The 12,178-nt window shown below is 45.2% G+C and overlaps 1 protein-coding gene across 1 annotated transcript in view; it reads left to right on the forward strand.

The window, feature by feature from the left end:
• UBE2D3 (ubiquitin conjugating enzyme E2 D3) overlaps positions 1–12,178 on the forward strand; it is a 184,859-nt gene that overhangs the window by 90,005 nt on the left and 82,676 nt on the right. Inside the window, exons 4-5 of the mRNA XM_078676070.1 lie at positions 3,450–3,527; positions 4,664–4,769. Coding sequence (XP_078532196.1) covers positions 3,450–3,527; positions 4,664–4,769 — 184 coding nt within the window. The remainder of the gene's footprint in view (positions 1–3,449; positions 3,528–4,663; positions 4,770–12,178) is intronic.

A 12,178-nucleotide genomic window follows, 5' to 3' on the forward strand; every position in this document is an offset into this window, starting at 1 on the left:
GTACCTGGGTATTAGAAGGCAGGAGGGCTGGTATCTCTCTCTCTCAGGACTCGGTATCCCAGTCACCCGCAAGGGTAGGCTGGAAACGCCGTAGGCTGGATTTTTCGGCAAGAGAAAAGACAGCGTCCTTTCTCAGCGCGTCAAAAGGGAGGGGCAGCGTCCGTGGGCTCTCGCATCAGCTGGGCTCTCGGGCAAGTAGTCGCTGCTCCAGATTCACCACCACCGTGTGTTTGCTTAAGGCAGTGTTGGTATATTTATACCTGAAAGGTGCAGGGTTTGACGTAAGGATGGACATAAGACGTCAATAAAGATGTCATTAAGACTGGTCGTTCTTACAGTTTTACAGGAGTTCTCGGACGAAATCAAAACAATAGCAGAGGGGATTTCCCAGGTTTGCTGGAGGTTTGGATTTGTTTAAGTACTCTGTGTGCTTTCTAGGGGGCTGGAGGAATAGGCTTGCTTAATGTGACAGCATGCGCTATGACCGAATTATGAAAAAGGGTTTCTGTGCCGTTGCAGGGATATTATTGGTTTATAACCGGACAAGGGCAAAGAATAGGATATTGATTCAGGTACCTAGATAAAACACACTACACTCCTTCCTGGGCAACTGTTAGTTGCGGTTTTCTACATGAAATATCTCACTAGAATACATCATCCTTCACACTCCATCCTCACCCTCCAAGCGGAAAACAATCTAACAAAGGAGTCCAGTACCATGCGCATTCAGCATGACTCAAAGACTTATTTGAAGAAAAACAACTTGCGCACTTCAGAGCCCAATACCAGATGGCAGACTTATGTTAAGCATGTGAATCTACGGCACTACATGCCTCAAACAAATCTATCAAGAGGATAAAACTTCATCTAGGTCAAATAGTTTACTTATTGCAGATTATAAAATTATAAATTAATTCACAATACAATGAATAGTTGCCAAAGCATGATTAATTTTGAACTAGTCTGAAATCAGCACATTAAAAAGTTAATCGTGGAACTGGACTGGGCAGCCCTTTGACCAATTTAATTTGCTGTTTTTTTGTATGGCTTCTCGATGTAATTCGAAATGATAAAGCCATAAATACCATCATTCAAATGGCTAAAATTAAACTCTGTATGGTCTGTATACTACTATTTTTAAAGCTGGATTTGGAAACACAGGATAGATTTTGCAAGGTTTCAGTTTTCAAAAGTCAGGTGGACCCAAGTAAACAGTTATTGAAGAAGACTCCTCCGATCCTGTCCTCTTTCAGCTTTTCAGATTCCAAATTTGATAGGTGAGTTTCTTGAAGTAATGAAATCAGTATTTTGGTATGCTGGGTCCAAGAAGATCTTTCTTCTCTTTATGTAGTTTGAGCTATTTACATTTAGTGAGATCACAATGGAGTGCAACCATCATATATTGCATTAAAATTGTGCTAACTTAACAGTTCAACTCCACATTCTAAATACGCTGTTTCTGATTTGACTTGCAATACTATCGAAGAAAGAAGTTTGGTAGAAGTACTTCTCACATTTTACTTAATCATGGTAGATGGTCATCTTCTAACTTGACAGTGAATGTGGTGTACTGTAGTTGATGGTGGTGAGTATCCAAATATATGTATTTATTAAACTTTTCTACATTAGAGGATGTACAAGTTGAGCCAGTCTGAGTTTCTGACTGCTTGAACTGTTAACTTGAAGTCTTGTCTGAGCCACCCTCCCGCATACTCCAGCGGACCCTGGGGGATGCCACTCATACTGACTAGATAAAAAATATCATTGGTTTTGGATCTGGGTATTCATATGTGAGCAGATATTAGTTATCATCACAGTTGGCAGTATGAATACCTATCTAAAGGGGTGCCCATAGTTTCTTTCTTAGACATTTGAAAAGTGCCTTGTATACAATAAATCTTAGCTTTTCGAAGCATAGAAAAACCTTGGTAACGAGGGTGACCAGACTGGGTATAGCTGGTTAATGCACACAGAGGCCCTAGGTCAGTTGTTAGATGTAGAGAACAGTGAGCATTACCAGGTGATACCAACCAAGTATTCAACCCCTATTTCAGAGAAATATAGACTGAACTGAAGCAAGCACAAACCAGTTAACTGAAGCTTTGCTGACTCCTATTTCGCCAGATGATCTGCAGACGCAAAAGGTGCCAATTGAGTAGGCAGAAGTGAGCTGGGCTTTAGCTTAACTGGACGAAATGCCAGGAGGAGAGGGAGATTACCCATAGAATTATGCATAACTTGTTGATTCCTAAATTGGAGGCCAGGGTGGCTCCTCTACGTCCCACTATCCTTAGCAAGAAAGGAGAAGCTTCCTATGCATATAATAGAGAAACATGTGTCGGAGCTTAAAGCCTAGAGCAATTTTTCATGGTCCATTTCTCTAGTTTTGTCCCTGAACTAGATAGGCGGCAGGTTGAGTGTGTGTACTTTAAGGTGCATTTAGAATAATGGCATGTTCTTGGGATCTTTTTTTAAAGAAGTGGGTCCCTGGATATTAAGCCACACTTAGAAAACCTGAGAGACCACACCGTTGTTAATACAGAAGTGTATGTGAAGTTATGTAGCAGGTACTGTGTTTTCTATTTCTAATGAAGTTGTCGACTGCATTGATTGGTACAATGAACCATAAGCATTTCTATCTGTTTGATGCCACTGTCTACTTGGTGCCTTCATTCTGATTCTGAAGCATGACACAGCTTTTCAGTAGAAAAAGATGTGAATCGGAAAGGAAAACTTTATTTGGCGGTAACGGGTCATTCACAGCTTAACGTTATAGATTAACAGGCAACACTCTCACCTGCAAGATTTGAAGTGGCACACACATTTGCTTGTTATAGATGATCAATTCTGGTTTATTTGGTCCAGACTTGGAGCTCTATTAGCCAATTATAAGGGATTGGGGGCTGAAGGATCCTTTGTGGTCAACACCTGACTGCTTTAAAAGTAAGGAAAAGAAAATTGTCGTTCTGACTCCAACAACTAGTTACCATAAGGATGTTCAGCTAGCTTGTGTATGTACATTTGCAAATTGATGGTTACAGCAGATATCATCCTCCCTTTATCAATTAAACTTTACTGCTAGACTCTCCATTAAATCTATTGTTCAGATCAAATCAGACCTGGTATGTAACTTACTGTTTCAAGACTTTGTTTAACCAAGCACTTAATACACAGTTCCTCTTGTTTTACATTCAGAGTTAATACAGCACATGCATTTTACATGATATGTTAATGTCTTGGAAAAGTTGCTAGAAATTCCTATTAAAAGTGTGAATGTAAAGTCTAATATAGTAATCTGTCAAACGACAACTGCACGGATTTGTTAACTTCCAGTCATCAAATCCAATTGCTCAGTTGGGAATAAGATGTGGGGCATTTTCAAGCAGTAGATATCCCTTGTAAACTGATTTCTCTGATCACTTACTGCTTTAAATTTTTTGTCTGTGCAGAACGATAGCCCATATCAAGGTGGCGTATTCTTCTTGACGATTCACTTTCCAACAGACTACCCCTTCAAACCACCCAAGGCAAGTCTACATACTTGTTTGTTAGTAGGCCATCACTAGGTGTTAAGTAGGCTGAGTGAACTGTTTTCAAAGGATCTGTTGGGTTTAAATGTATAACACAAATGACTATATCAAAAGCACTACCATGCTTCAAGGCTGCTGAGGACCCCCACGTTTCTTAGTATTGATGCACAAGAGTTGGGCCAAGCTGCGGCTCGGCAGAGCCTCAGTCATGCTTCAGTGAGTTCTATAACAAAAAATGTGAATAGTGGAACAAATCACTTTGGGGTGGCTGGCTGAAATGATACGAGCTGGTAAATGGTGGCCCTTCAGTCAGTGGTCCATTGGGAAGTGGGCTTGGGTGTTTTAAAGTGATGTTGGGTGGCATTGCAACCAGCCCAAGACGTTCTGAAATATGGGTGAGCCACACTTTTTGGGGCCTTGTCAGGGTCTAAAAGATTTTTAAGTGACAGTACTTTTCACCTCCTGTACCTGGGATCCCTAAGGATACTAGGGTTGTCTCATGCAAGAAGCATTTAGTAGTGCTTGAAAATGTCAGGAAAACCAGAATAATGCTTTCCTCACAAGACTCCTTCCGTTGTGTAGACATTAGCAGTTTTAGTTAATGCTGGGAGTGCCTCTGTATTTAGCTGAATGACTGTCAAAAGTTGTCGGATTCAGTCTCCTACAGATTTTAAGCCTTTTTTAACTATGAATTTGGTATCACATTAACAGTGAACTTCCCCACTTGTATGTACTTTCGAGAGCTTTATCTGCTGCAGTTACTCTTATTGATGCTCAGTTGGGAAGATCCTTTGTGCTGACTAAAGCAGGTGGATATTCCCTTATCATCCCAACAATACCCCGTCTCCAAAATAGGGTACGTTGTGATCTCTTGCTGACAGACATTCTGTGAAGTAAGTGCCGTTGTTAAAACCTATTATCTGCAAGTTATGCACTGACAGTCTCAAAGGCTCATCTAATTAAAGTAGACTCTTTCCCCTGCCCCAATATCCCATATTGAGTATACAATATGTTCTCTTGAAGAAAGTGAGCTATGTGGTTGAATTCATGTCACATTGGTGTGGGCAAAAGGTATGGGTGTAAATCAGAGTTCTAGAGCAAAAATAACCTTTTTATTAATCTTTTTCTGTCAGGTTGCATTTACCACACGAATTTACCATCCAAACATTAACAGTAATGGAAGCATTTGCCTGGATATTCTAAGGTCACAATGGTCTCCAGCATTAACTATTTCCAAAGGTAATGTTCCTTGGGCTTTGTCTTGTAAAGCTAGGTGATGTATTTTGTGCTTGGTGGCCCCTTGTCACTGCCTGAAATCTACAAGTATTTGTAAACCTGGTCTATTTTACACTGTTTTTGAGAATGTACTCTTTAGAAGCAGGCTGCTCACTAAGTTTTGTGTAGCCATAGGCTCTGACTTGTAGAGGTGGAGCGCAAACATCTTAATTTGAAGGCCTTGCACAGGTTTCTTTTGTGATCGCGAGATATGCGGTTTTCTAGTACGAGCTAGAAGTCTGAGCTATGTTTAGTTCTATGCTATAAGGATTCGTATGTGCGTCCAGCTCTCCTAGTAATGAGTACTGCCATTTCTGGGAAGGGGGTAGAGGGAGTCGGTGGCAGCTGGCGGGGGGCAGGAGGGCAGTGGTACAAAATATTTTAAAAAGCAAACAAAGCATTTATCTTTTGCAGCCAGCTCCATCATTGCTGAAGAGCCCAGAAGCTCACAGACACCTCTAAGCCAATAACAATGCAGCGTTGTGATTGGTCTGAGTCCTGTGGATCGGAGCTCAGATGGGGACTGGGGGGCCTGGGAATGTTCTCCACCAGGCGGTGTAATGGGAACAGGTTGTATGGAAAATCTAAAATATATGTTCAGGCATGTGTACTGTAAATAAACATTCATTACACAAGTCTGCCATCCAGTGTTGGGCTCATGATTTATTTTTGTCCCAAGAAGTTTTCTTTGAGTCATAAGGCTATGTGAAGACTACTCTTGGTAATACTGCCCATGGTCATCCACTCCATTTCCAGATTGATTTTTAGGTCTCGGCTGGCGAAAGCAGAGCATGCGCTGCTCTTGTCATACAAGGGCTTCTTGGAATCGATACAGATTCCGAAGCTCTCGCAGGTAGAGTTGAAGCCCCGCCCATCTTCCTCATTCGCTGGCGTCATCTTCCATGCAAAACGCTGGCTTCTTATTGTAAAGGGGGCCTCATAGTCCCTCCTTGTTGCCGTCTTGTCTTCTTTTGGCCCCGCCCACCGGAATTGGATCTTTTACTGACGGCGTTACTATCTCCTTAAACTACAGGGTGAGGACTTTTTGTCATTCCGACTGGAACGATTTTTAACTTTGAAGCTGAGCGCGGCGGCGCTTCACGGACACTGCGCTCAGTGTTAAAGTTAGGATATATATTTAGAAACCAGGAGCAGTGTCCGTGAAGCGGTGCCACCCTGTTTTAAACTTAAGTGGACCGATTACATTGCGAATGCTTGTTTTCTTTCCTTCCAGAGTCTAAAGCAATCCAAGTCCATTACGTTCTACTAGCGACATGACGAAAGGGCGCCTTATCCGATGCTCAGTTTAACCGCCGTCATCAGCATAACAAGCGGGGACGGTTTTACCTCGTACTGTGTTAAGAAAAGGGCCTTTTGAAATAAGAGCCAGCCATTTGTTTGGATGTAAATGCGGTCTTTTGACCATTTGTTTATCACTTGCATACCAACACATTGTAGTCTCCCCCAGTCTTTGAGAAGCCAGTTTCACACTCGCAGGGGAAAAGAGGCGCCGCCCCCTGTAAAGCTGCAATGGCGCCAAGCCTGCCTCGCATGAGGGTGATATGCTAAGGAGGACTGTTCTGAACACCAAAGGCGGGATGACCGAGCATTAACGGTTTTTAAACTTTTTCTTTTCCTCGTAAGATCAATCTCAATTTCTCACTGATTTTACATTTTGCAGCAGGATGGACGCATGAACATTCAGAGTTGCCCAAAGTTTAGAGATAAACCAAAAAGATGGTTAAATCAGCATTTAAATAAAATAGCTCTAAAAATCACATCAAATTATTTTACTTTTAAGGCTGAAGGTCAAACCAACTCCTGCTTTAATACGCGCCAGCGCCTGCCACAATCTGGCTTACATGCCAACAGACATGATTCAGACGGGAGAATACCTATTTTTAAAAGGCCAGAAGTGCTTTACTTCAGCTTCCTTCTGCTTAATATTGTTCTCCCTCAATCGAAGTAAATGAAGAAAGTACACTCCCCCCCCCCCCCCCCCCCCCCCGATTTTTGTTTTCAAATTCTCCTACTGTACAGGTTTAAAACATTGGTATATCCCGTCTAAATGAACGTTTTTATAGTGTTTTGACATTCGGTTCAGTGTCTGTGATTGTGGGCCTCCTATGCAATTATTTTTTGGAGAAGCTCAGCATCAGTGGGTGTGCGGCCCTGGAAGCTGTAGTGGGTGAGCTCTGCTTGGTGACAGGGAGTATGGATCCCACAATGCTGTAGTACGAGAAGAGCCCAGCTTCACAAAGCTTCTATATTGCACCAGCGTCTTCTCTGCTAGCATCTTTCATATTATCCACTCCTTGCAGTTCAGAGCTGCAACGTGGCAGATCGCTGGTGCCTCTGTTAATGCCTCCTCGAGGCACTATCCCAGATGTTGCTTTGTTTTCCCGTGCCTGCCTGGGAAGGACTCCGAGGCTCAGCCGGTCCCCTTAAGCATGGAAGAGCAAGTAAAACCTCTGCAGCCATTTTTTTTGGTCTTTTCTTAAAAGTCCCTCTAAGCACTGCACGCTCACTCTTTCTTCAACCGTGTCTGTTCTATTTCATCGCCCACTGTCGGTTAATCCTCATGGCCCCTCTCTGCTTTTCCCGGTTTTCTCCCCTGTATTATAAAAACAAGCATTCAAAATGCAATAGATCTCGCCTTTCATTAAGTTAAAGCCATTTGCTTTGCTATACAATACCATTAGCAAAGCAAATGGCTTTAACTTAATCAAAGGCGAGACCTATTGCATTTTAAATGCTTTTTCTTTTTCCTGCCGACTGGTTTGAATGTAATCTCTTGCAGTCTGGTTAGTCAGGGTCCCTTCAGTTCTCTAGTAGATCTCCGCTCAATGGTATCGTCTCGATCACAGTTTTATTGCATTCCAGGCGATCACCCTTCTGCGTAGCGGGTGCACACAGGCCATGCCCGGCTGGTCCTCTTCTTCACTAACTTGGTCCTTCGGAGAATGACCTGCAAATGGAATGAACTCCATTCCGCTTCTGTCCGAAGTCACTCTAAAAAACCCTGTATCGACCAACACTCTGTAACTTATGCCTCTCGCCAGATCATCAAGAGGAAAGCTGTGAGTCATGAAAGTCATTTTCATCATAAATAACTTCACGATAGACTTGATCGACACCAAGAGATGCAGCGTAAACAAACTGTTTACCCGACATTTTCGGTCGACAACAGGAGGAAGACAAGGAAGCATCGGCAGCACAAGAAGAATCACTATCTATACATGATTCCCAGTCGGATTCTGACCAGGACTCAGCCACCCTCCAACCGGCAGAGAAGTATCGGACAGTGAGTACTTTTATCCCTGATCCAAAGACCAAAACATCCGCTCTGTCCAGAAAGACTGCTTACGGTCCGTGTGAGAAAGTGGCTCTATATATACTGGACTAGAAGGAAGTACAGTGTGTATAGAGACCACCAACCCCAGAGGTATAACAGAGGTTAAAGGCCGAACTGTCCTTACTCTCCAAAGTGGTAGCTTGGTCGAGCATTAAGGCAGCAACAGAGGACAGTGTAAAGCATTTGTTGTACACGCTGTCAGCAAAATGTTTCACACACTCAAGAACTGAACTCCAGGCCAATTGTTATATCCTCCTAGTTTTATTTTTAGAACCAACCGTTCTAAAAATATACTTTTCAAGGTACGAGTACTCTCGTAAATACTTTGCAGAGGAGCAAGAAGTTTGTATACACAATTACAGGATAGCTAATAAGCAACACAGTTCTGAAACGCACTCTAGCATTGAGCTCAATGGGTTTTTCATAGGAAAGTACAGTGGATTACTTTATGGATTACTTTGGTAGTTCCAGGACTAGATCTTAGATTCAGTCCTGGGGTCTAAGCTGAAACCAGATTAGCAAAACCGTTTTAGTTACTGTGATGAATTTTCCTGAATATAAAGCTGTTTTAAAAGTTCACACTTAGAAACTTATCAAGGTGATTCTGACAATGTTATCCAATGGGAGAAAATTCAGGTTACAGGTAAAGTACGATTGCGTTACTTTTGTAACACAGCACTAGTCTCCTAGGGCCAGCACCGGGGCTTAACTCAAAACAGGTATGGAATTGCGTTTCAGTATTTCGTACGATTTTGAAAGAATATTTGCAGTTTTCAAAAGTAGACACTTAGAAGAAATTTCATAGAAAAGCAGACCATGGGTTCCTATGGAGAAAATACAGGTTACTAGTAAACCCGCTAGGGATTACTTTTGCGCTTCAGTGCTGGGCTGAAAGGTACAGTACTGACTTCTCTCCGGATCACAGGTGAGTATTTTCGAATTCGGACTTTAACTGATTTTATAGGAATATTTTCAGTTTTCAAAACTACACACAAAAAAATTTCTAGTCAAAATGGGTCAATGTTATCCAATGGCAGGTAAGTGAATTACCGGTTTCCAGGTGAGTATTTAGTTGGTGAAGTTAGGGTTCTGGGCGTAGACTCGGGGGTCCCCCAGGGTCAGGTGAGTACAGTTAGTTCAGTCCCAGCGGCACAGGGGTGACCGGGTGCAGAGGTAGGCCCAATGTTATCCAATGAGGGAAAGGGGGCCTTCGGTTGGTGGTTGCTGGCTAGCAGGCCACGCAGCTCTGGGAACTGGGCTCCTGGTCACTTGCTCTGTGCAAGGGGGGTGTTGGGGGGGGGGGAGTAGGATAGGGCAAAGGTCACAGCCAGCGGCACTCGGGCGGCTGGGTGCAGGGTGCTTTTGAGCCGTCGGGCGCTCAATTTTATCAAATGAGGATCTTGAAAAAGGAACAAAGGCTGTAGGCTCGGGGACGGTGACTCTCCAGGGGCGACCAGCACTTCGAGAGGTAAGTTGGGGTGATGGAGCACAGGTAGGTACCCCAAAGGGAGACACAGGAGGCTTCAGGGTGCCCGGTGCAGGGATGTCTTTAGGGGTCGGGAAAGCTTACCCTCGGCTGGTCGTGGTTGGGGTGGCCCCTGGTTCGGAGTCTGCAGGCGTCGGCTGGGTCGTCGAGGAGGGTCTTTGGGCACTCGACTTCGGGTCCCAGTCGCCGGGTGGACATCCTCGTGGTCTTGGTTCGCGTTGGCCCGGCCTGGGCTTGGCTGGTGCAGAGTTGACTGGTCCGTAGCTTCCTGGTGAGCACCAGGTGGGGTGTTGCAGCAGAGCCTCTGCTGATGGGAGTCCCAATCTTCGAGAGGGTCAAGGCAGGCAGGTCCTCTGGGTGTCCCAAGGTTGCTGTCCGCGAAGGTTGCCGGGATTAGGCAGGAGCAGGTTTGAGGATCAACAGGCCGGTAGGGCTGGGGCCAAGTCAGTTGTTGTTGTCCTGTTAGCAGCTGCGCTGCAGGTCGTCTTCTTTTTGATCTTCTTTCTTCTTTTGATATCGGGATCTGAGGAAGGCAGGTTCAGGGAGCCCCTAAATACTAAATTTAGGGGCGTTACAGGTAGGGCAATGGCAGGGACCAATGGGTCCCTGTCCTGGGGTGAGGACACCCCGTAGCCTGCTCCTCTCCTGTGGGAGGGGTGCAGGAGCCTGGCTGGGATTGGGCAGGGCTCCCCATCTACAAGATGGCCGGAGCCCGGGGTCGTGCTTCACCTCGCCTTCCCCACCTGAGGGGTGGAGTTGGCAAGGGTTGGCACACCCTCCTGATGTAGTTTTTACCGCCAGTCCTCCCGCCAGAGTGGGGGTAGAACGGGTGGGGGGCCAGTTGCTGGGTACAGCAAATGGTCTGGAGAAGCTCTCAGAGGCGGTATGCCTTTGAAGCTTCCCCCTGTCCATCCTGGGGGAGGAGACATATCACCTCGCCCAGGATGTGCATTGTTGCAGGCCCAGGAGAGCAGGGGGCTCTCCTCCCAGGGGTCCAGCAACATGTCTGCTGTGTGGCAGCCTCTGCAGCCACTCAGCCCAGACGTGGATTGTAGGTTCGGGTTTTGGAGGGCATCTCTAAGATGCCCTCTCGTGCATTTTCCATTAAATCACACACTGGCATCAGTGCGGGTTTAATGTGCCTGGAAGTTTGGTACCAAACTTGTCAGTCTTCAGTGTAGCCATTATGGTGCTGTGGAGTTGGTAATGACTACCTCCCAGCACCATACACTCTTAAATGGCATCACTGCACTTAGTGCCCAGGAATGGCCCTGGGTTCTGTAGGGGCAGGGGGCTCATGCCTCTGTGCCCTCACCTCTGGCATAGGGCACCCAGCTAGAGGGGTGACTGAAGTATGCCAGGGCAGTGGGTTCTGTGGGCATGGCACACAGGGATGTGTGCCATGTCAACTCTTGTTTTAGATCTGTACTTAGGCACTCAGCCTGCAAAGGCAGTGTGTGGGTGCCAGGGTACAAGGCCCCTGAGGGTGACATAATAAGTGCTGCAGCCCTCAGGGGTCTCCTCTGGTCACCATGCCCTGGGTACCTAGGGTACCATCTATTAGGGACTGACAGGTGGCCAGAGGTGCCAATTGGGTATTTTGTTTCAGGATAACTTTTCTCTTTAGGGAAGGAACACAGGCCCTGGGTACCTGATTGGCAGGGGCCCAGGGCACACTCAGTCAAGCAGATCAGCAGTTCAGAAAAAGGTGGGGCATACCAAGGCAAGAAAGATGGCACTTTCTCACAGTCCGCCACCTCAAAAAGACCTTGGCGATCACAAAAAAAACTGACTCTGAAGCCCCGCCCTCGTGCTCTGCTCCGAAGGTTCCACCTACAGCAGGGGCCTCCACCTCTTTGACCTCTGGGACTACAATGCCTCGACCATCAGTTTTGGTACCAAAATAAAAACCTATTTCGGATCTGATCCCAGATGCACAGAAACTCAAACATCCTTCACTGAAGTGTTTCACTTTCAATTCTTGATGTAATGCAGGAACGGCTTGATCCGAAAATAGTTCTTCAGTCAGCAAAACCTCACTCTTTTAAGAAACACTTAACTTTCCACAAGGCTTTGTATGTTCCTCTACAGCCTCCAAAGAAGAAAAAGGATGCTTCCACTAGCCCTTTACTACACATCCACATTCCATCTTCACCTAACCCACCAACACCCCCACCATCCACTCCACCAACTAACTCACCAAAACTTTTCGAAGCTGGTGACGTATCTCCTCACTCACCCATAGTTGAGGATTATATACCACAGAACATACACCCTGACGATACTTGGGATGACTGGTATTGAACCACAAGGGGATACAGATGTTGATCTCTATCCCACACAACCATCACCACCTGATGCCTCTGCGTATCAGGATTAATAGCAAGGGCAGCAGTTTTCCATCAAGTACCTTAACATAAGGACGCAATAGAAGAGGATTTCCTTTTTGAAAACTTGTTTAAAGCTCAGGGGTTAGGGGGGCCACAGTATCCACCACTCCTTAAAGGCATGGTACGTCACACAGAGGACATT

This window comes from Lissotriton helveticus, chromosome 2_1, assembly GCF_964261635.1.
Source record: "Lissotriton helveticus chromosome 2_1, aLisHel1.1, whole genome shotgun sequence".
NCBI lineage: Eukaryota > Metazoa > Chordata > Amphibia > Caudata > Salamandridae > Lissotriton > Lissotriton helveticus.